Raw genomic sequence first — 26,372 nt, forward strand, 5'->3', positions numbered from 1 at the left:
CTAGGGCTAATTGTAATTGGAACCTATAAAGATGTTCCCCCAATGCTCTGCAAATCCCTTTTGCAGCCTTACACCCTTGAAACTTCATTAATTAAGCCAAACTCTATGCCTTTTAGAATTGAACATTTTTCTTGAAGTTAACAAAGTAAATTGCAAAGTTTAGCATTGCACGCGCGCGCACATGAATGCATCAGCATGATGACCATATCAGTTTTTCATCAGTATAAATATATTGTAATATACCGAGTATTAAAGCATTTACTCAAAAAGTAGAGAAGAAATGGGTAAATCAAGTATATTGGTAATTTGAGTATTTGCAAGCGTGTACACATGCATGCATGTGCGTAATGACTATCTCATATTCACAACATTATTAATATATTTCAATATACAAAATATCAAAATATTTAATCAAAGAAATTTTAAAATTCGCTAAATCAAGTGTATTAGTAATTTTCGCCTCGCACGTGCGCGCACGTGCATGCATGTTCAAGATGACCACACCTTCCTGTAGGTATCTATAATGTCCATGTTGGTTGTAAATTTCATCCTATTGTGTTGAAAACCAAGAGAGTTATAGCCTTTAAAAGTTTAAGCCAATCAGATTGCAGCGCATGTGTATGTGCATGATTTCATGAAAATTTTTATATATCATATTGTAGGACATCCTAATGTATGACTATGTTTTGAAATTCAAAATTGTTTTTTTCAGAAAACAAGAAAGATATTGAGATATATGTTTTAGCCAATCAGAGCAAAGCGCACCTGCATGCGCTTGAGTTCCTGTTAATTTTACCATGTCGTCTTATCGACAGTACTGAAATATCCTGATATTATGATTTTCAAAGTATTTCCTCAAGAAATATACCAGTTTTGCTATATTTAAGTATATCAGTCATGTCACTCATTGCATGCACCCTCACGTGCATGCAAGTGCGTGCAAAATGACCTTTGTTCCGCACATGTACACAGAATGCCTATGAACCCTAAAAAGGTGTTAACTCTTTTGGATGAGCATTTTCTGAGAACACTCGCATACCAAAAAAGTGCCTGAGAACAAATAAGAAAGAAAAGAATAAATAAGAAAAAGATTGAAAGCAAAATGTTCACAAACTTACGTTGCATCGTTAAATGTATTATCCATGCAAGCTTGGGCAACATTAAGCTCATAGTTATTGGAGAATGAGACCTGCACCAAGAAATAGTGCCTGCACCAAAACTGTAACCTACTCCAAAAACATTAACTTGGTCATTCCTTTGCTGAAAATGCAGCATGTGAAACCTTATCTGGTAAGAAAAAACTTACTAGAAGCATCCTCCATGCATGTTTGATCAATGTAGGGTATAAAATTACTTAAAAAGAAAACTGCACCAAAAACCTTAACCTTGGACCCCTAATCCAATGCCGACACGGATGCTGAGGGTATCACATAAGCTCCCCCAACTTCGTTGAGATGATATAAAAATCATAGGGTTTACTGAGAAGCACAAGGCTTCAGAAAGCAATGAATCACACAAAGGATCATTAGAATATTTTGCGCTGAACAGATTGAAGGTTTGTCGTGAGAAACTAAAGGCATGATTTAAGTTTTTAGGTCTTTACAAGATTGGGTTTGAGAGGAGAAGACTTGAGATGGTTGAAATTGAAAGGCTGAAAAACTTTTAAATGGGTCACTTTTAGAGACCCCAAAGAGATGTATAAAATGTTATTGAAAAGACTTTGTAGATGTGCCAAGAAATAGTACATACATGTAAATTGAAAGACAGATTTATTACATGAGGTAAACTTTTCATAATTTGAATGAAATTGACCTTTGACCTTAATATAAATGTAAGTTTAAAAATATTTAGCACTCCAATGCAGTTGTTTCTCTGTATTTTCAATAAAATGTAGGAAAAAATTTACATGTAAATAATTTATGCTGAAATTTTCAGGGTTAAGGTAAATCATAAGAAGCCTATGTTAGGAAGTCTTGATGAATATGAATTTATTCAGACAGATTAACTGATCTGACTCCAAGTTCCATTTGAATCCAATTACATTATGTCAAGGAAGAAAGGAAATGGATAATGTGACATTGAGAAATGTTTGAGTTCTTGGGTTAGAAACCAGTGTCAATGGAAATTATGAAATGAATTAAAATATATGGACATTGACAGGAAAAATATGAAAGCCAGATTGAGAGACAATCACATGCATAATGTATTTCCTTAAAAAAAAAAAAGAAAACAAGCAGTTGGTCTAGGAGTCGAACCTAGAACCTCCCTTTGATTAGTAAAGGGATGCTCTACCATTGAGCTAACCAACTGTGATAAATCTACTCTTAATATTTGTGTGTGTGAAAACCCACTGATCATTCATTTTGAGACCGAGGAATGTGAACATACATATTGTATGACATGCTCTTTGATTTGACACAGAACTCTCAGAGTACTTTACTTATTTCTGGTATCCTCATTACTAATAAACAGCCACAAAGCAGACATATGTCACTGTCAATTTATTTTATGTGATCCGCCGAATTCCAACCAAAGCCTTTGAAGACAGGGTTAGATGCAGTGGATTATTTCAATAGAACTCTGATAAGGTGATTTATATCAAGAAATATGAAAAAGAAACTAAAATTCTCTTACATTGCAGATGTATGGTTAAGAAATCCTGTACATGCGTTCATTTTGGCTGAGAAATGTAAACAAATAATCATTCGGAACCCCTCGGATCTTGAACGAAAAGTAATGGAAGTAAGAGTTATCGCTCTTAGCCTAATGGAAATATTAACGAACGCCAGCTATAGATGTACAGAGGCTGATTTTTTTTTCTTTTGTTAAGTATTGTTTATTAAGGTCTTCCGTTTCCAACGGAAGACCTTCTACTGATTGTGATGATTAAGATTATTCTTTTTTTTTTTTCCCTAGACGCCAACTTTGACGCTTCATATGTTCCTCATTTTTAAACAGATTTTGTTCAAATTTTCAGAGCTTTTAGACTTCACAAAACACTGTCAGAATACCGTAATACAATTCGGAAATTACCTTCTGTTCACGAGTTATTCCCCTTTGATTGAATTTTGCTTGCCTCCTATTTCCAGACAAAGGCTCAGAAATGGTTATAATTGGAGCACAAAACCCTTTGAAATTGAAAAGAGGAAGCATTGAAGTTGTGCACATCGGTTTTTGTTTTTTGATTTTTGCATTTAAAATGGCGCTAGAGAGGGGTCAAAAGTTAGAACGCTGAAAACAGCAAAAAATTTGACATATTTTCCTTTATATCTTGAAAACTAGAAATATTTTGTTAAGACATGTAGAACAAAAGTTGTGCATAATTGCAAGGGCTTTCATATTATACTATTTAAAAGGGGCTGGCCCCTATGATTAGGGATCTTGGGCCCTTAAAAGTTTTTGCTGTATAACTCAAAAACGGTAAATATTTCGATCTGGATCTTGGGAACAAAATTGTTCTTTTACACCTTTTTGATCTAATGAAAATGTTGTTTTGTTCGAGTATACCATGGGTATTGCGTAATACGTATTAGAAAGCAGGCCAGGTAAACAGGTAACGTTTTTCATTCGGCAAGGAAATCAGACCTCTTCATGTGTATAACTTAAACAGACTTGCTATCAATAATATACCCTGCAGTATTTAATGTTAATTTTCCTTTTAATAAGGTTTAAAACGTGGTTTATGGTTCACTATTGAATTATTTATTACAACTAGTCTTTCTTTTCTTCTTTTTTAAATTAGGTTAATAGTGTTCAAAAGCGGAGAATATTAAATCTATCTTTCTACGTTTATTATTACAACAAACTTTGTAAGTGATTTTAAACTGTATGCATTGAATGATTCACGATCATTAGCTGTATGCATATTACGGTCTCCATGTTCAGCTCGATGTTTAGTTATGTAACCCAACGCGCGAATCCCACGCTGTTGATCGAGGTCACCAGTGTACTAGCCACCTGTGGCCATAAACAAAGCTAGTATTTGTGATCGCGTATAATGTCAATTTTGTACAAAGAGCTATTAATTAATGGAAAGTTATGTTTTTAATTATATCGAATCAGTAAGATTACTTTACCGATCTTTTATAATCTTAATTCCAAACACTGGTGCATAAAAATCACTTTGAATTTTAATCGCTGTTTTTGTCTGTTCACGCAACAATACATTTAAAAAAAAGTATTGCTCTATCCCGTGTTGTTGTATTTTAATTCATCTGCAATTGTAATTGAATGGGGGCTTCGGTAAATAATTGTAATTACTACGCATGCTACGCACATATTATTTTTACCATCACTCTTGTGAATGTCCATTTATTATTTATAGAATTAAATAAACATTAACATAAATAAAAATTCCTTCAAATATACATGTACTATAATTCAAGTCTTTGTAATATAGCAAACAGTTTCATCCATCTCTGCCGCTTTGTGTCTTTAAGTGTTGTAGTCCAGTCCTCGTTTACATACACGTGGCCACAGACAGCTGCGGGCACCTCGATGTTGAAATACATTGTGTACTCTGATAGTTGTTCTACACCGCACAAACAACTAACGTGTACATGCAGTGTAGTAATTGGCGAAGATTGTTTGAAAAATATAAACTCGCATGTGTTCGCTACGAAGCATTCATTTTAAAATTTTATTTACATGTACATATGTACATGTGTTGTTTTTTTTTAGATAAGATTGTTTCGCGATACAGCTGTGATAAATCTTAGGAACTTCTAAAGTTATAACTTAGGCATATCTTAAGATAACTTAGGAAACGTTTTTGAAACAGGCATGTCAAGCATTCAGTCAGATCTATTACGACGTCCTTATTACCATATTTGTTTTGTATATAAAGTGGTTATTACAAATATGCGTGTTACAAAAATGTATGTTGAAATCTTCAAAAGCTATCGAATTATTTGCATACGTGTACTCGTACATATGAACATTGATCAACACTGATCAAGTGTATACCGGGACCCGGGATAGTCTTATTATAGCTCTTGCTTTGTCAAATCATTACTTTCATACCCCTTGCATTTAAGAAAAACAGTGTTATAAAAAAAATAATAATCTGACATATAACAAGTATACATGTAGCGTGTGCAATTTATTTGGCTAGGGGCATGTACACACGTGGTTCGAAACTGTAGGGGGCTACAAATGCGGCCATAACTAGTATATTTTTGAGGTGTTATAAAAAACAAATAATACTCACAAAAGCTTATAAAATTGCCGTTCTATCGATACCTTATATGCCATGTTTCATCCACCAACAACGCCACGACATCGATGAGAAATACGTTTCTACACGGGCATTTTCTTCGAAAAGGATAGGAAGTTAATGAATTAAAATAATTAATTCTTTTAGTTAACGCATTATGTTTACCTCTTTATTTGTTGTATGCAATAAGTATAGACCTTACTAATAATTACTGTTTGGTTGTCACACCTGTGCATGTGTAGAGCGAAGTACAGTGGTAAGGTAAATTACCGAGAGTCGCGATGTGCGGGGTGATTCGGAATACCCTAAATGACTGTGGTCCATTGAATTTCTACTAGTAAATCAACCTGTCAAATCTTACATGGGCCCACATAATACGACTAAATTCGTTTCATGAATGAACTGGTTCTTAACAAATATATGTACAGTATACAATATCTTTTCTTTAGATCTGTTTGTTTATTATTTTCAACCACAATCTGCAGTACATGTATAGTTACACGAAATCCATGCACAACGGCGCTACACCTGTCAATCAAAATCACTCGATATTGTGAACTCAGTCTGGTGTTACGGCAGCATTTCCGAAGTGATTCAAAATATTCTTTCGGCTAATTCTAATTTTTCGCGTTGAATAATAATATTTTGGAACAAAGTTGGAATTAAGGCTGGAGCTGCATGCTGTGAATTTATCACACCTGCAGTCTGCAGTCTTCCCTTCTTACATGTATATGAAGCATCTGTTGAGTAATGAATCAGAGAGCATAATATGCGGAACAAGTTTGATTGAGATTTTTACTTTTCCTTTAAGATAAAATGATTAATAACATAATTTATGCATCTAATAGATACATATAAATGTACATGTATAGCTTTTTAAAAACAAGAATCTGTAATTGAAAATGTGAAAGTGAAGAGTTTAGGTAATAGTTCTTAACCAAAATTTAATGACAGTTCATTCCTTCCTAGTCTCTATATAACTTTTAATTACGGCCGTGCCCTCTCCCCTTCAAAAGATGTCTAATACATGCTTTTAAATTCTGTTTATGTATCAAGAAATTTCCACAGGTACTTGTGGACAGGATCCCCCCCCCCCCCCCAATTCAACCCCAATGTTTGTTGGACATTTTTTTCCACAAATTATATTTATTACACTTATTCATCATGTGTACCATAGGAAAAAATCGAGTACAAGTACCTGTGGAAATTTCTATTTGCCCCCCCCCCTTCCCAAAAAAACTGAAATTATTTTCTACGGGCTTGACAACAGGTACTTGTGGACAGACCCCCCCCCCCCCCCCGATATTCAACCCCGGGGCTTGTTGGACATTTTTTCCACAAATTATATTTATTGCACTTACTCATCATGTGTACCATATGAAAAAATCGTGAAAACCCAAAAATAATCGTTCCACACAAAAAATGCCTCACTATGTATAGTTAAAACATTAATTTTTCATATTTCTTGATGAAATTAACATTAATAAAATCAACACAAAATTAATACTGAATTACATATCACTTGAATTTATCATAAAGCAGAAAATCTGTTCTGCGGGCTTCAAGGCCAGCTCAGGAACCTAAAGATGTCCTCATTTTCCAATTTTCCAAGTCCAGTACAGAACGTAAATTTAATGAAATAAATCACACGATCAATGGGAAGAACTCAAAGAAAGAAGACTCTTGAGGAAAAGATATTTTGATTCGACTTATAGACTGAAATAAACCGATATTCTCTTTTTGCCACTCTTTCCTGGTGCCCTGGGACTCTGAAAGTAGGATCAGTATTTTTCTCACAGGTCCGTTGTACGGATTGTACGGGGGGGGGGGGGGGCAGACCTTCTGAAAATAGTCTTTTGTTGTAGTTTTAATATGTAAATTTTGATTTAGTGCTGCTTGCACCCTCCCCACTCTTTGTTTCTCTACGGTCATACATAGGCGAATCCCAGCAAAAATGTAATGACCCCCCCCCCTCCAACACACACTTTTTTTAAAATGTGTATTGCGATAGGACTTAAAATTGGAAAACATTTTCTGTATATCTCTACATCGAAAAATATAAAACAAATATTTTTTTTATATTTCCTTTTTAATACAACATAGATAATTATGCATAGCTAATTAAATACTGAATTAAATATTTATCTTTGCAGACAATATGCTCTGGGTTATAGAACATGATGTGAAAGCGTATCGTAATGCACCTTGTAATCCTTTGGATTTTCAGATTTAAGGCCAATGCGAAAACCCAAAGACGCCGACATTTTATTATGCTACTGTAATGGAAGATCCGGGGGGCATACAGTTTTTGTCCTGTCCACCTGTCTATTTGTCTGTTAGACTGTGTTAGCCTCTTTGTCCGCAAAAACTTTAACTATGCCCATAAAATTTGATTGGTTGGAACTACTGCTTTCATATTTCTTATGTGTATTCCTAGTAACAAGGACTTCCTTCAGGTACCAACATATTTGACCTCTTGACCTTGAACTTGGAGTTTGATCCTCTTTCGCAAAATTTTACCAAACTATAACCTTGGCCAAAACTTTTGAACAGTTGGTGCTATGGCTTTTATACTTCACATCTGTATCCCTTGTGATAAGTCTCCTCCTTGGGTATAAATATGTTTGACCATTTGACCTTGACCTTGGAGTTTGACCAACTTTTAAACAACTTTAGCCTTGACAATAACTTTTGAATGACTAGTACTAGGGCTTTTATATTACATAGGTAATTTTCTTGTGACAAGGCCTGTCATTGTATACCTGTAATTTTGACCATTTTACCTTGACCTTTGAGCATGTCCTACTTTTGAAAAACTTTAACCTTGGTTTTAACTTTTGAACAGTTGGTGCTAAGGCTTTTTTAATACCACATGTGTATTCCTTGTAACAATTAAGACCTTCCCTCAAGTACAAACAATTATGATCCCTTGACTTTGGAGTTTGACCTTTTAAAGAAATTAACCTTGGCCATAACTTTTAAACTGTTGCTGCTGTGGCTTTCATACTAGTATATATTTCACAGTATATTCTTTGTTCAAGACCTTTATTTGGGTAATAACATTTTTTTATCTTTTGATCTTGACCATGGAGTTTGACTTGCATTTGAGAAACTTTTAACTTTTGCCATAAGATGCCATATGTGGGCATCAGTGTTTCAAAAATCACACGTTGTTCAGTATCTAAATCGGGCATAAAACATTTACAATGATCCTTTAAAGCAGTGAGTTGAACCTAATAAATTACGACTATAGAAATTATGATAATTTATTTCGATGTATGATCTAAAAAAACGTTTATTATACCTCTGTGAAAACTAGCTTACAAGTGAAAAATCACTAGTAAAATAGAATTTGATTGGCCGAGAAAGTCACGTGTCCATCATGTTTGCCCTGCAACAAAACGTCGTGTTTCACGATTGTGACGTCACAATTAAACGAGTGAGGAGTTAGATTGTTTATAGCGACGCTGCTAACTTCGTTCGCGCGGTAACAACAACTAAAAATTCACCCCAAAAAATCACCTTAATTAATGGAATTGCATACAGATAGTAGATTAAACGTTCTTTGTTAAAATGTTTGCACTTTTCAAAATTCGTTTAGGGAAATACAGCTAACATACGTCATGAGACGTCACAGTCTAGACGTTCCAAATGTCTCGTGCTGTTTGAAGAGGCGGATCTTAAAATTAAGTGAACAATGCACTCGCCCAACGGTCGCACCGTCAACATATTATCCTTGATTGATTGTGTCGATTTAAATGTGTAAAAATGTAATGGTGTTTGAATGTTACTGGTGTGATCACACAAACTTGTCACGTAGGAATTTTTTTTTAATGAAACGAGGCTATTGGTGTACCTGTAACTTACATCTCTTTCATATCGTTCTCATCAAATGCATGTTTGCTTTATTCATTGGATCACCTTTGTAAATCCTGCATTTTGGTTAATTCGGTATTATAAACAATTTATTGCATAATAGTGAGGGAGACATAAAGATTTCTTCGCAAATGAAAAAATCATATTTCTCTCGGGCGTTGCCTTCGGGGAGTATGATTTTTCATGGGCGAAGACATCTTCATGTTGCCCTCGGGGAATATGATTTTTTATGGGCGAAGAAATCTTCATGTCTCCCTCACTATCATGCAATAAATGCAAACTGTGAACTTGTCAATTCCGAAACACACAAAAGGGTATCGCTGATATCATACAGAGTGTATCATTGCCTTGATCAGGCCCATAGGAAGCAAATTCAGGGTTTTTTTTTTTTGGGGGGGGGGGGCACAGCCATACATTTTCAGCTGACAGTTGAGGGGGCACTACTACCATAAATTCCTTGACAAGCCAAAAAAAAAAAAAAAGGTTATCAGAGGTTTTTATTGAGGTGACACAAGCTGTAGTATCTATGTCTACTATTAATAGTAATCTATATATCGGCAAAATTATTGGGGGGCACGCCCCCCTCCCTCGGTTCCTACGGCCATGTTGATTAAATTTAGGGTCACTAAGGAAAGAATGTTTTGACTGGATGAATGGTCTGAAAGAACATGTGTTAACTTGTCGAGTCGGTAACACATAGATGGGGTTTGCTTATAACCAGAGTGTGTCATGGTTTGATGCAAGGTCATTTGAACGAGTTCAAGGTCATCAACGGAGAAACAACATTCCTTAACTGTCTTTCTACTGGTGAGACATTGCAAGTTGATACCCCTTACAAGATTGCTTATAACCTTAGAATGCGGCATGACCTTGACTCAAGGTCACTTCTTCCTGTTCGCAGCTCCAACGGAAGACCTACTCGTTGCTTTGCAACGAGCTCTGCTCTAGTTTGAATTATTATTTTCGTGCTGTTTTCATTTGGTTATAGGATTTTTCGTTTATTTTTCGAGGTCACTTGAAATAATCAAAAGAGAGAGAATTACATGCACAGAGCTGGGTAAAGATGTGAAGTTTGTATGTTATTTATTGTTTAATCATCAGAATACAGAATCAAAATAGAAGGATTATGAAGCAGAAGGGATGAACAAGCACGAGCGCCCCAAATTATATATATCATTTAGGCACCAAATTTTACTTAAAAACGTAAACCCCAAATATTTTAAACTAGCAGTATATGAAGTGATTATAAAACGTACTAAAATTCTTTCCGTGTTCATACGAACATGTACATATACCCAGACCATAATTAGTTCATTTGGATTTTTTTTTTTAAATTTTAAATTAAAAGTGCTTAAAAGCAGGTTCATCACAAAGAGCTATTATATGCTGTACGAATAAAATAGAATAGACTTGAACACCTATGTGTATTTCTGTAGTAATTTGGATTTATAACCCGCAGAGAATTGTTAAGAATGTCACTTATTTATAAGTATTGAAATATTTATTATAGAAAGATGTGGTCTTGTAGATCTTATAGCTTATATCCTGTAAATCGGTGTACCAATTGTTTAGAGAAGAAATCGTGCACGTGTATTCAACCCATCCATCCATATAAAAAAGTCATATATTGAGTATATTTGTAAAATTTTTACTAATTTTAGTGATGTGGTTCAAAATCTCGGTATATCCATGATTCCATCTCGGATGGGGTTTAGTGCACGTGCCTCATGTTTTCATTGATTGTCGTGTAACTGATTATGTAATAGCACATAATATTACACCACTGTCACTAGATCGATAACTTAACCCCAGTGGGATTAGCAGTCCGTTTATACACAGAAAACATAATTTCAGACATTCACCTCATATCAGACCAATTTCTACAAATATACACCGTAATTCCGGTTTTTCGGCGACATTTTTAAAATACTTATACAATCTTTCCATGTGAATTAAATCAAGCATGCTTACACAGATGGATCATACATTGAACAGTCTGTCGACAATTTTTTTCCTCACAATGTGGTAAAGAAGAATTATGAGATTTTAATTGGGGGTTTGTTTTATTTGGGATAGCAGCGGTGCTCAGACTTTGACACTATCATTTTTAATTACACAAAAATAATTAAAAGTTGATAATTTAAAAGAATATTACACCAGTGTTCTTTTGAAGAAGGAAATGCCAACAGAATATTTCGTACAATTGTTTGCAACTGAATAGAAGTCAATTTCAACATAGATTCAAATGAAATGTTCAAAAAGAAATAAAATATAACTGTTGAAGTGCTACGTAAAAAATAATCACAGAAAGAGCACCTGTGTATCTGTGCCGTTAGATCGGACAACAATATTTGGGGCGCTCGAAATACTAAAATTGGGACGCTCATGAAATAAGTTTAGGGGTCCTCGTGATTTAAATTTGGGGCGCTCATATTTGTACTTGGGCGCTGGTAGAAATCTTTGGGGCGCTCATGCATGGGGCGTCAGGGTATTGGGGCGAAACGACAGTAACCCACATAGTCTTTTTAACATTCAATTTCTTGAACTGCTCATAAATGTGTACTATGACAGAAAAGTAATGAATTTTGGGTTGATAAATGTATTAAGAATGGTATCTTATTGCCCCCCCTTTTTTTTTTAGCGGAACCGGAGGGACCTAAATCCCATTCGTCTGTCCGTCAGTCAGTCTGTCCGTCAATCACAAGAGCTGTAACCTTGGTCATAAGTTTTGAATGAGAAGAGATAAGACTTTAATACTTCACCTGTGTATTACTACAAAGACATCGGAAGCGGGAGACCACAATTCTTAGAATTTGATTGTTTTAGTTATGAAACTGTCCGATGATAACCCCATAAACGGACTTATGTCTGTGTTACTATCCCCCAACCGAATATAATGATATATATATTTTTTGTTAAATTTTCTTTTGACGGGTAATTAATGTTATAAAGTGTACTAGTACACTAATGAACAAAATATAGTGATACAACGGCTAAACGGTTTAATTTATTACGGAATGGAAAAAAAGATTAATGGTTTGAATCGTGCATTAAAAAATTCCAGAATTGGTAAAGAAGAATGTAACCTAGTACGCAGTGAGCAGATTAATCAGATCAATCATGGAAATACAAATAGGCTGGCATAGATGGAAGGTTTTAAAAGTATGGAAATTTTTCTTTTACCCATGAAACACAGAATGCCATGGTTTTTGAAATCACAGACACTGTACAGAACAAGAGCATTGACGTTGATATCATAAATAGTCACGCTTTCAAGGTAGATAAGGAATTCCATATGATATAATGTCTGCTTAAATTACTGTATAATTAGTCCATTAAATGAAGAAATGAAGTCCATGATATGTGAAAACTGCAATTGAAATTGATATGCACTAATGATGTTTGTCAAGAATTATAATTTGGACCCTTTTGAAAAGATCATTGATCACTCACATGATATGTTAGCATTCTTTTGAAGTATCCGATTTCAGTGAAATAGTTTTACGAAGTGGGAATATATATCCTCGATATTGTGTTTAGATACATGCTGAAAAATGAATTAGGACTATATGAATATGTAAGGACTAGATAATATATTATTGTCGATGTCCGAATATTGGGAAATGAAAGCATTTTTTATTTCAAGGTTTGTTATGATTTATGAAACAAATACTAGAATGTCACTGAAATAATGAGCATTAGATTGTTGTGCTAGATATATGCTATTCTCTGACTCAGTTGTGCAAAGGACCCTGTGTTAGGGCCATGACACAATTTTAGTTGTCATTGTGAAACATAACTGTAATGAGCACGGGCCACAGTAAAGCGAAGAAATGGATATATGTGAAATTTAAAATCCGAGAATGATGTATACATTTTCTTTGAGAATTCATTTGTTCAACAAATTTAATAATTTTACCCATCATATATGTGGTAAACTTCAAGTTACAAAGGAAATGTCCTCTTAAATAATTTTTTTTATTTATTTTTGGTTATGGGTTATTCAAAATTTCATATCGCCTTCTATAACCGAATGTATTGCCCAGTATTATCCGCCGGTTCCAAAGCCTGGGGGTACCTAATGGTGGGTAGGCTGTCCGTCAGTCTGTACGTCCGTCCGTCTGTCACGCTTTGGGGTATCCATCTCTTGTCCGTAACTCCCTCGAAATACTACATAATAAAACTGAGCCTTTCACAGAATCGTTGTTACCTAATGCCCTTGTGTATCTCCTATTTTACTTTAAGATCTGACAGTTATATATGGTCTGCTAGAGGAAGACAGGGACTCATTGCTCACAGTACCTGTAGTTATGTATACATTGAAGAAGTCAGGGTTAGCAATATGAGATAATGCAGAAACATATGTATAAAAAGAAATCAGGAATTGAGATGCAGGCCTGTCGGAAGCAATCTCCTTTATTGTATTTGGGAGGGGGGGGGGCACATCCATACAATTTTCATGTGTGGGAAGGGTAATATATACTAAAAAAATCCTTGAACCCCCCCGCCCCCCCCCCAAAAAAAAGAGAATGAAAAGAAAAGAGGTCATCAGACGTTGTTAATGAGGAGCACCAACTGATAGTATATAGTTATGTATTGTATAATTTTCTCTGTATGTGCGAGCGAGCAATGCTGTGAATTTTATGTATGGATGCCTCAATATTACTTCCCACCTATTGAAACTTAGAAATACATGTAACCTAGTTTATAATGGATCTTTGTTATCTATTTGAGAAGTTGTCTTAAGTAGTCATTAATGGATGTAAATATCACAATTCGAGCCCCCAAAAGAAAACTCTTAATGTATGATATTGTGTGGTAATGTATGATGATGTCCTGAACTTTGTACTGCCTGTCCGTCGCTGTGGAGAGATAAGCAATTCTTGAAAAAATTAAACTATAATAGTTTTGTACTGTAATGGTCTGGGCTGGAGAGTTGATTAGTGATGCAGATGTCCCGGTATCGAATGCCTGTCCAGCCATACCTTTTATCCATTCCTGTACTGATTTGGTGCCGTTCTCCACCCCTGAACTTACAGGTCAAACTCTTGCCAGGAGGTTATAAAAATTTAATTGGGTTGTGTCTTCTGGGACGGAGTCTATTTATGCACGGAGGATGGGGCTGTGAATATCGACCATATGGTTGCAAAGTAAGTAGAGCACCTGATTAGTGATGCAGAAGTCATGGGTTCGATTGCCGGACCAGCCATACAAGTTGTCCATTCCTGTTACAGTACGCATGAATTATGCCGGTCACATACCAAAGACACCCATCCTATGTATCCGAATACATGCACAAAATTATAGTTCATAAATTGCCTTAAATTACCTTGATGTATATGGGAATGCTGTCTATAATTTGTTTAATTTCATTCAAACGATGCAAACGAGAAGAACAGGAGATGAGTTTCGAGTTATATAAGAAATATTTCAAATTGGAGTAGATATTAAAACTGAAGCAGTTGCCATAGTCAAGTATGATATCCTGATAACCATCCTAGCATATTTTGTATAAAAATGACCCTGCAATGAATCTCAGTTGAATATGTAAACTAGATTAATGAATCTATCGCTGTAATGCAGGTATCATAAAGAAGGAGACGAGGAAGTTGTTTGAAATTAAGAGGATTTGTACAATTGTGTAACAGGCCCTTAGGATGGAATTTCAGTTTGGGGGGCACAGCCATGCATGTTCATTTGAGGGGGCACTAAAAATTACCAAAAATTCCTTAATGAGGGGGGCACAAGCATAAGGTATCTACGTTTGTAATGGTAATCTATATTTCGTTCCAACTATTGGACTATTGGGGGGGGGGGCACGGCCCCTTCCCCCCGCGCCCCCTGTTCCTACGGCCATGTGTAAAGAATTCATAACGATGTTTAGAAATTATGTCCGACAAAATGATGACTGAGATGAACGAGTAAACGAATGAAGAAATAAAGAAATAATAGGTACCTAAAGAAGTAAAGATCGAAATGAATAAATAGAAATAAAAGAAAGTAAATGATGAAATAGATAAAGACATAAAGGAATGAATAAATCCCATGTTAGATGGCAGAAGGAAGAAAGAAGAAGGAAGGAGAGAAATAATATAATTTCCGAAGTACACATGTTACGTGTAATCCAGTATTGTTGACGTGCCATTTGTTGTCATGTCTTCTGTGCGTGTGCAATCCCGGATCACAGACCCCACTCTAATCTGAAATTTAGTATTTACTTAAATCCGACTCGCACCTTTCTGGATGCCTCATGAGAAATAGACTGTAAAGAAATCCTTGGAAATGTAGACTTAGAAGACAAAAGTTAATATGATAAGAATTTAGTGATGAAGAATTAATATTGTACGGAAATTCAGATGACTATGTAAAATAGTGTGTTCATAAAGTGGAAGTGTATGAATATATACTGACGTCATCCCTCTGTGGACGAGAGAAATATTGAAATATGGCGGGAGCAGAAGTATGCGTGATTGTCTTCGAGGAGATATACGGAAGAAGTTTAGGAGTTTATCGACTTTAAAGAGAGTGTGTGAAGAAACTAAATCCAAAGTACCAGTTAAAACGCTGGTTGTTACTGATTCTTTTTTTGCAAAAGCACAATGAAGATGAAATAGTTTGCATGGCTCTCATCTTCTCGTCTGTCATTATTTGTAGTGGAACAGTGACCATCTTTTAATTTCGGCCACAGGAACACGACATCACGCATTAATTTTAATTATTGTAGTTGGAACTTTCATTTATTAAGGAATTCATATAACCAGATCTTAAAATGGGGTATTTTAATATACAATGTGGTGTGAGCAGAGAAGTGAGCAGGTGCGGCACAATCTCTAGATTAAGCTATAAAGCTTGATTTAGCCATATAGCTTTATTAAGCTATCCAGAATAGCTTGATTTAGCTATTTTATCTCACTTTTTTCCCAAATGTGTTATTTTTCCAAGTATGCACAGGAAGTGACACCTTGGTGCAGTGATGATATTCAACATTGAAGTCTTATGAAAATAATGCATGTAAAAATCACTCATCAAAATGCGTCTCCTTAAGAGACTTTGTACTCAAAGTTCTAAAAGTTTTGGGGCTATATAAAGCAATTGATACAGTTACTTCTGCAATGAAATTATAACGTATAAAGGAGGCCAATTATGGTCAACAAGATAATTGATTGGTAATAATCCAGTACAGTGAGAGGCAATCATACTTATCTATGCCTCAACGCACACAAGGTAGTGTACAGTTACCCAAAACAATGGAAATTCATCTTTGTCTTAAAAATATTCAAATGCTGCATTGCAATGTTAGAACTATCTTTGATTTGGGTTGTTGAATTGATAACCCATATAACATATATGAGTGGTCAAATACTTGCTACTTTTTGTGTATCTTGTACAAAGAACATTTTTGTGAAAACCTGCATATAAATAGCTTTATCAAGCTATTTTGAACAGCTTAATAAAGCTATATAGCTATTTCAAGCTATATAGCTTAATCAGGAGATTGTGCTGGACCTGGTAAATAACCTTATGATAGATGTCTGTAAATTGACTTCAGTGAGATATTCGAGGTCCACGTCTGTATTTTGCTTGAATTAGGGAGAGAAGTACAACTCGTAGAACATATTTGTTAACTGTAGCATTATTCCACCTTTTATAGTACAAATTGGAATGTAGGTGTTAAAGAAAGGTGCTGAAATCGGTAAATAAGTTAACGTTATGTTATGCAAGCTTTGGAGCAACAAGTTTTGATCAATTGTTTTGAAAATATGCAATAAAGTAAAGTAATGTCTGGATGTAGATCTATGGTTCACAGCATTGTCCCCAGGGTAATGAGACTGCGCATGAGCGGTTACTTCCCTGGCCTTTACTATGCAGAATGTAAACAAATCGCCATTTTCCCCCCGCTCCAACAGAATGCCCGCAATCCAGCGATTTGGGTTAGAGTATATAGTTTTAAGAGTGGAACCATGTAATAAACCCACTTTGAAGTCTTTTTGTCTGTGGGCTAATTCATGTCATTTTTGCTAATTGTAACCCCCCCCCCCCCCCCCCAATTATCCCTGCTTTCTGTCACCTGTTCCATAAAAAGTAGGGTAGTTAGGTATGGAAAAAGAAATATATTTTAGAGACAAAAAATAAAGTTGAAAGTGAAGAATGCACACGTTACAAGAAGAGAGCATATTATATTCTCAATGTACAAAGGAAGTTTGTTAAAGCTGAACACGAGTAGGAAGAAGAATTTGTTCCCCATATTTGATTATTCCCACAATAATGTTCTAACATGATCCGGTGACAATTGGTCATACCAAAATTAATTTAAAAAGCTCGAACTCCCTGTAAATTTTTATCTGGATTTGAGAAATATTGAATTTTAGGGTTATAACTGTAAGAGTTATTTAACTCTATCATTCTAAGATACTAACTTTCCTACCTTTTGGTTTCTTATGTGATAGAGTTATATATGAAATTTAAATTAATAAGGGAATATTCGTGAATAATCACTTGATATCACACATATTTTATTACTTTTTTTAGACATTACTTTATTCGTGTATTTTTGCGCGCGTACCGTCAATAAATTGTTACCACATTAATTTTTTTTTATTAATGTACTTATATTGTAAAAGTTCTTACTTATCCTGATGAAATGTAATGTTATTGGTCAGTTTTGAATAACCAAGCTTGTGTTTGGCAAAGGACGTTCTCCCGGCGATCTCATTGTGTATAAGGCATACAGCTATAGACCCTTGAGAGATTGAAACCTATATTTTTGGTCTTCATTACCTACAGTACTAACCATGATGTAACAGTAATGATGACTCTTTATAATAAAGGTAAATCTTGACTAGGTTGACGTAGTTTACATCTGGACTAATTTGATTGGTTCGATTGGGTTACAAGAAACCAGCATAGATTTGTAATATTAAGGAAGATAAATTTAGGGAGGAAGATGAAATTGTGTAATTATAATTTGAAGTGAATGTCATTACCCCATTGGAGTATGAGATGTAGAATTAAAATTAGTTTATTTCTAGTGATGAAAATCAATTAGAGCACATTAGGTCATGAAATGATGTGTAAAACATATGAACAATTTAGTCTAATGTTAATGTAATTTATAGTATTTTCACATTTTAGGACAGATGGAAATTAACCCCAAACATTCGAGATGCAAAACATGTAATACAAACATTGACACTGCAACTCCTCACGGTGGCATTGCATATTTTTTTTTGTAATGCCAAACATGTGCCGAGGGGAACACATATACATGCTGTCAATGAAAATGTACACGGCGACAGTATTCCATGTGCTAATAAATTACAGTAGATACGCTCATTGCTCACAAATTAAGTCAACAAATAACATAATGTGCCTTTAGAGTGCACATGTACCAGAAAAGCACCCGTGGACTCCCCATATTTTGGCTTCTTTGTCCGAGATTTGGATTTCAGTTGCACCCATACAGCCCACCCCCATGTCCTAGCGAGGTGGATGAAGCATCCATTATCCTATAAATCATTGCAATCCCTTATGAAAATTTACCAATTGATATGGGTTTATTCAGGATCCCTCTGAGATACACAATTATTTATAAGCCCTACTGCTTTCCATGTGAATTTCCTCTGCAATTGACGTCGTGTCTTAGTTTTGCATTTACAATTCTGTTTTTGATAAGTTTCATAATGACACCCACATGTAGCACATGAATATATCCAGCAAGGACTTCGCTACACTGCAAATGGGTTCGAAAATTAATCTTAAAATTTTGCTACCTAAAATATCACATGAAACAGGGAACATCTCATTTTTTGAAGAAATTTGACCTGTCCTCTAGTACGAAACTATCCTCTGCCCCCAAAGATGCACTGTGTACTACTGTACAACCTGTAACACCGATATACACTGTTGTACACTCAGTTGAGGGAAATGAAGCATAATCAAGAAAGTCCAGGAAATGGGTTATGGAATTTGTATTGAATGTGAACTGAAGGTTGAATAAGTTCAGAGTGAAATACTTTATAACTATTTTGTATAGCTTATTAAAGTGTGATGCAAAACACATTAGAATATTTTGCATGTATGTCCGTTAAACACTGAAAAATATGTTGCTTTTATTTTCCCACATTGGATAGCCGTATCAATTTTGAATCTTCGGAAGGGATAAGAACCATGTGGTCGTGATCCAGCAACCTGAAAGAGTCAACATTACACCCAGAGTTGTTTGACAGTGGACACCGTGTGTACCAGGTAATACCCTTTTGTTCCTGTATTTGAAATATAGGATTAGCAAACTGAAAGGAATTAGCAGCCTTATTAGCTAACAAGAGGAGCAAAGGCTCAAACTGGAAAATGTTACTATATGGTTATATTACACCCTGAATGTACATGAATTTAGAGTAATCAGGGACACCTGAGATGATTGTATCAATATAAAGAGCATTACTTGATGAGAACGTCATAATGAAATGTATTGACTGTATTTGTGCAGTTTTAGGATAGAGAACTGGACAAGGGAAGAACTGGGAGAAATGGTAGGACTGTATTTATTTAAGATAGAAATCAGTAGTCATTAAAATGGATGAGTAACAAAACTTAGCATTCTTACAAATGAAGTGATTGTTACAAAGAATGGTATAAGATGTATTAATGTATTGTTGGATGTCCCATTGTATATAATGTATACATAATGTAAACCACTTTTTATGGCATCGAGCTCTTGAGCTGGAATCCCATTTAGTGGGTGACCAAATTTTGCGCGACAGAAGAAGTGAGTGCATGCACCCGCGGAAGGAAATATTAATAACAATACATTGATATATGAGGAAATGTACCCCTTGTATAGAAACTTGAAAATGAAATTGTGTCAGTTATACCTACAAATAATTTTTGTCACATAACAGAGATACCCCATTTTAGTTTCAAGAGAAAAGTGATAGTTCCTATGGATGAATTTCTAGAATGAAGAATGTATTGAATGACATGAGTAAAAGTAACGAAGGATAACCATGTAAACAAAAACAACAGATTAGGCGTTTATGTAACCATAATATTAAATGAACTGGAATGCTAGAAGACTAGAAGGAATGCATTTTTAACGGTCATGGATACTTAAATAATCTTATAACCAACATTATTATGGAATCTGAAGTTATTACTGTATTTCACCATATCTCCCAAATCACATTGAATATACTGTACAGATATACCAAGCCCGGCCATATCTCGATCTTAGTCATAACAGCGAAATAGGGTTTTTGTTTAGATGGACTAAATCATTGCATAGACATTGCCAATAAAAGTAATATTCCAATATGATCATTAAGTCAGGGTTAATTCTATAATAGATTAGAAACAACGAGTCTGTTATTCAGCAAGAAGATGTTGGGATGTGTCTACTCAATTCAAACCCTGCTCTTTTTGGACCAGGTCAGGGTTAGCCCCAGACTGTTATTTTGAAATAATGTATAAAACATAACATTTATATTGGTCACCTGAGTTACTCCTTTAACCTACTGTTATCCTGAAATTTGAAAAGAAATGTATTGAAAAAGGTATTCATGTGTGATGGCAATGAATCCTTTCAGGTTTTTGAGTTATTGTTAATGACTGTACCCTAACAATGCATATCGCACTCCCTCTGTTTTCAGAATAAAGTATCCAGTGATAAATGTTGCAAGCAAGTAAAGCACTATACATGTTTTGCTCCATTGTTGCTAATGTATTATAGCACTTTTCGATGGATGTGTTAAAATGTGCGAAGTATTGATGGTGTTAATTTATGACAGTTGATATTATAGCTTTGAGTATTGTTATTGTTTTAACTTGAATTCATTGAAGCCAAAAATGTAAATTTCAGGAAAGAAGGATTGAGTTGGCATTTCATTCAGAAATGACAGGTAAGCAATACAATCAAGAAGAATGTAATTATTTCATATTAATAAATTAATTAAAAGAACTTTAATAGTTGATGAAGCTGACGGTGTACATGCAAGGTATGGTCTATGCTCTTATTTATGATAGGGGATAAATGTGCTGATATGTTACAGAGGGAAAATATTGAAGCCCATCTATAAAGTCCGAATGAAAGTCATAGTTAATGGTCAATTTATGTATAATATCTCTTACTATATGTCATCGCTATTTTTTTCACATCCTTGGATCTTTATGTACTAATGTTTAGTTCAATTCAACAAAGTCGGGGGAGCTGATGTAATACCCTGGGCGACGGTGTCCCAGGTGAAGGTTATTGGAGCACTTTTCTTTTCAAGTACTTTTATGGCCTATATTAGTCAGACAAGCAATGTTAGATGCTTCTAGTGTGTTTCATTGTACCAGTCAAGGTTTTAGATGCTGCAATTTCAGCTAAAGAATGACCAGATTAATGTTTTTGGAACAGGTTAAAGTTTTTGGTTCAGGTCTCATTTCTAAGTATTTTAAGCCCTATCTTGACCAAACTTGCATGGATGATACCTGTAAGGATGCACACTACTGAACTGGCTTCATATGCTGGATCTGACCTACATTTTCCGGATGAGTGACTAGGTGTAATTTTTTGGAGTAGAACTCCTTTTCATGTAACTGTAAGCCCTATATTGACCAAACTTGTGTTGATGATGCATTCTAAGGATGCACACTACTGGACTTGCTTCGGATGCTGGATTTGAGCTATATTTTGCAGATGAGTAACCATTTGAAAGTTTTTTGAGTAGATTTCATTTCGAATTAACTATAAGCCCTATGTAGACTAAACTTGCATGGATGATGCGTCTAAGGATGCACAACTGGATTTGTTTTGGATGCTGTATTTGACGTACATTTTCAGGACGATGAAGCAGGTTAAAGTTTTTGGAGCAGATCTCATTTCCGAGTAACTATAATGCCTATCTGAAACAAACTAGCATGGGTGATGCATCAAGGGACAAGCACTCTCAAACTTGCTTTGGATATCGGAATTGACTGTCATTTTCTGGACGAGTGAGTAGTTTAAAGTTTTCAGATAAGTATATTCCCGAGTAACTGCAATCCCCATGAGACCAAAATTGCATAAATGTTGCATCTTGGGATGCACACTCCTAGATTATTAGTTTATTGTGGGACTGCTTTACTTTAAAGACAACATTCGTTGAGGTGAGACCTAGACCTAGAATGTTATTCTTTACTGTAGTAATCATATGCAGAATAATATTGCAGAGCTGAAGAACTTCCTCAGATGTTCAGGAGACATAAAACACGGTAATCAATTATTTTTTCTATGTTCTGAAAAATGTTTTATGGCTTAGATCATGAACGATCAAAACCTTTTTTACTATTACTTTGAAATAACAAATTTTATGGGTGTGCTGGCCAGGGGTTGGAGTTTCAATCTTGTTGTTTTAATGGTATAAAGAGATGCACAAATTTACATGTATATCCCCCTTGAAATGTTAGAACTGGACTTTGCATTATATTTTTTTTACTCTAACCACAAAATGATATCCCCTCAAACCAGTCATGTATCCTCAAAGCACAAACTTAGAATCGAGGAAGAAATCAATTGTTCAGGTGTGCATGAATGATACCAATATGTACAAGAACTTTAATTTAATTTTGAGTAATGTAAACAAAGAATAAGTATAGATGGAAAGAACTATGTAGTTGAAAGAAAAAATGCATGATGTGCATTTTCCATGTTTGGCTAACAGCTGATGAATTATCGAAAAGTTACAAGCCACCGCTTGTCCAGATCAGATCAGTCAGTGTCTATGGCTTTTACGACATTCTCGAGGAACTTGGCCGGTAAGTGAAGCACTGAAGAAGGTTGTTGTGTTGAAGAAATAAAACTTAATGACTGTTCATTTCCTTAGATAAGGGAAAAGAATTATTTACAGAAAAAATGTATCTTGCAATTGTCAACAAATGTTATTGATGAACCATTATGTCTGGTGTGGACAACCTTTAAGACCAAGTTTCAAACATATGGAATGGATATTTTAATATCTTTTGTTGTATTATAGTGGTGCTTTTGGAGTTGTGCATCAATGTGTAGAGAAGGACAGTGGCAGAAAGTATCTTGCAAAGTTTATCAATACTCCTTACCCAGTGGCTAAGGCCACTGTGAAGAATGAAATTAGGATAATGAGCCAACTCCATCATCCAAAAATTCTTCAGATCAAGGAGGCATTTGAGGATCATAAGGAAATGATTTTAATTCTGGAATTGTAAGTAAAACAGAGATATTCATGAAATGATTACAATACCACATCGTTGATACCTTGGTATATACCCATGTATGTAAGACTCCAAAGTGTGAAGGTCAGGCCAAAGTGAAATGGTCTTCAGCAAACAACGATGGCTCACTGTGTTTACGGAGGCCATAGTCCGATGGTTCGTTTCCATTGAGACGGGCTGCGTGAAAGTGCGATGGTTATGATACGGCAAAGTGTGACTGTGCAGAGTTAGCCCCACTAGTCCAACTCGCCAATCACTGATGCTGTTGTCCTGCCTTCAAAAGCCATTAACTCAGTGTTTGTCCTCCAATACAAGTTTACCGATTTTACTTATGTCTTGTACCCACCAGAGATATTAGAGTTAGTCCTCGCACATTGCTCGTCTGATTTGGGTTAGTCTTTGAATGCTATTGGAATAATAATGTGTTTATTCAAACCCACCTGAGAGATTAGGGTTAGTCCTCGCACACTTTTCTACTGATTTGGGTTAGTCTTGAACCCCACCCAAGCTATCAAGTTATAGTTGTTAAGCACTTTTCGACTGATTAGGGTTAGTATTTGGAGAAGAGAAGGGTTAGGACGATCATTTGCTATTCATTTGTATTTAATTAAAACATTCGGACCTTTGCATGAATGCCTTGCATTTTTGCAGTTGTACTCTGGCGTCATAAACGTTAAGATTTTCCGCACTATCGGACCCTAGCGTGTTAAACCAGGGGGGTATGGCGCATAACTTGTGAGTTCGGCCAGACTTTCAAACTTTGGAGTCCCAATGCACTTGCATAGATATATATTGTCACCAATGATAATTAATTTAAAATTTAAAATTACTTTAAAACCCAGCTTTTTGCTAATTTGATTACATCATAAAGAAAATGTAAGGGAAACACCTCAAGATCATTCAATGACCTTTACAGACTTTGTACCTGTGAACCAGCAAGGGGGAGGGGAAATAATCCACTTTTTCAATTGTAATAGTCACAGTTTGCATAAGTCTGGGTTTTGCAGGTAAATAAGGAGAGCTGTTAAAGTGTTGACAATTCAGGACTTCCAAGTAAATAGAATGAATAACTAAAGGTGGACTATGTGTAAATATTTATAAATTAGAGCATGTTTTATTGAACTTCATTATTTCATTCAATTTTATATAAATAATTTATCTGTTCCAGTCAATATCATGTGCTAGAACTGACATTTCTTCAACACTGTTTGATGGCCCGGTATGCCATTACGAAGTTCACAACATGTCTATTAGGATGTACTAGATTCTGTGCGTCTTAAGGAATGCTTGTTTTGGGTAATGTCTTCCAATGTAAAAAGGTGCTATGTCCTTGAAATCCTTTATAGTACCTAAAGAAATTGTGATCGGGCCTAAACGATTGTTTTGAAAAGAGACATAGCCCTCGCGATTGCAAAAAAGAGCCTCCTTTCACTTCAGGGTTAGGGTTAGGGTTAGGTTAGGGTTAGGGTAGGGTTAGGGTTAGGGTTAGGGTACAGGATAAAAACGAAAATGATCACGGATTTAAGTGATCAAGTAGGTCAATGGGGATTAAAGGATAAAGTAAAAGTGAAAGTGAAAGTCAGGGATAGAAGTAATAGTAAAGGAAATAGTGGAATTTTCCGAAGCTCATAACTTTCTTATTTATCGTCGGATTAAGACGAGTTTGGTGTCGTTGGAAAACTAAGAAGACGGACAACATGACTAAGTCAGAGGCATAAAACCCAGATGCCAGGAAAAGGGAGAAAAGGTGGCTTCTTATTTACACCAAAGATTGTGCTTAGAAATTGAGAAATTGAGAATTTTTGACCATTCTGAGTAAGGGTTAGGGTTAGGATAAGGGTATAGGCACAAAACGAAGATGAACTATCTAGGTCATGAACTATCAAGGTCAAATTAAAGTGAAAGTGAAAGTCATGGATAGAAGTAATAGGATAGGAAATAGTGGAATTTTCCGAAGCTCATAACTTTCTTATTTATCATCCGATTAAGGCGATATTGGTGTCGTTGGAAAGCTAAGAAGACGGACAACATAACTAAGTCAGAGGCATAAAACCCAGGTATCAGGAAAAGAGAGAAAAGTTGGCTTTTAATTTACACCAAGGATTGAGCTTAGAAATTGAGAAATTGAGAATTTTTGACCATTTTCAACCTCCCATATCTGGAGAATGGTATGCAATCGACACACCGCACTTGTGTCAGTGATACACCCCGATCGGGACTCCTAGAAGCTGCAAAGAGTTAGTAGAAATACTTTCTCCCTCAAAAGATATTAATGACTGAACATGCAGAAAATGTACAAAAGTCTTAGAAAATCTGAGACAGGGGTTGGACGGTTTTTTGTGGTCAGCTCCAGACAACCTGGACGTTGCTGAGGAGGGTTAGGGTTAGGGTATAGGCAAAAAGCGAAGATGACGGAATGAGGTCATGACGGAAGGTTAGGTCAAACCAAATGAAAGTGAAAGTGAAAGTCATGGATAGAAGTCATAGTAAAGGAAATAGTGGAATTTTCCGAAGCTCATAACTCTCTTATTTATTATCGGATTTAGACGAGTTTGGTGTCGTTGGAAAGGTAAGAAATGTTTCTAATTGTTCACAATACTTGGTTTGTCAATAAAGCAAGTCGCTATTAAACATCAGTGCCTTAAGTGATTTTGACATGTCGCGACACCAGATATGTCCTTATTTTTGTTGATTACTTATCGAATGAAATTTTTTGACTTTATATTTGTATGGTTAACTAAGACGAAGGAAAATGAAGCCTAATATTACTTTAATTCCCTGTATTTACAAGAATTACAAGAAAAATGTATATTTGTTGTGACTTAAAATGCAACTTACCTATGAGCAGAGATCATATGGAGGGAAGCTATCAAATATTTCTTTTAATTTCAAGTTATTCAATAAATCTAATAAAGGTTGAATTTTCTCTAATATGAAGTATGGAAAGATTAAAAAGCCAAAATCAGCTAAAAAGGGAAATAAATATCTAACCCTGGGGTTCGAAAGTGTAAAATGTAACTTAATCATTTTGTGAAGTTTTTGAAATGTTTAAATGGCACCAAAGTATAGTATGTGA

The 26,372-nt window shown here is 35.3% G+C and overlaps 1 protein-coding gene across 1 annotated transcript; it reads left to right on the top strand.

Moving 5' to 3' along the window:
* Window positions 1–22,557: 22,557 nt before the first annotated feature.
* On the top strand, window positions 22,558–23,286 carry LOC133191762 (myosin light chain kinase 3-like; the record flags this gene model as incomplete). Its single annotated transcript, XM_061327498.1, has 3 exons — window positions 22,558–22,630; window positions 22,771–22,864; window positions 23,083–23,286. Coding segments are annotated over exons 1-3 (371 nt in total), but the record flags the coding sequence as incomplete, so codon positions are not given.
* Between the last annotated feature and the right edge of the window lie 3,086 nt (window positions 23,287–26,372).

The sequence above is a fragment of the Saccostrea echinata genome, unplaced genomic scaffold (genome assembly GCF_033153115.1).
Source record: "Saccostrea echinata isolate AGI-Se365-2 ecotype Australia unplaced genomic scaffold, CSIRO_AGI_Sech_v1 ptg000024l, whole genome shotgun sequence".
Taxonomy (NCBI): Eukaryota; Metazoa; Mollusca; class Bivalvia; order Ostreida; family Ostreidae; genus Saccostrea; species Saccostrea echinata.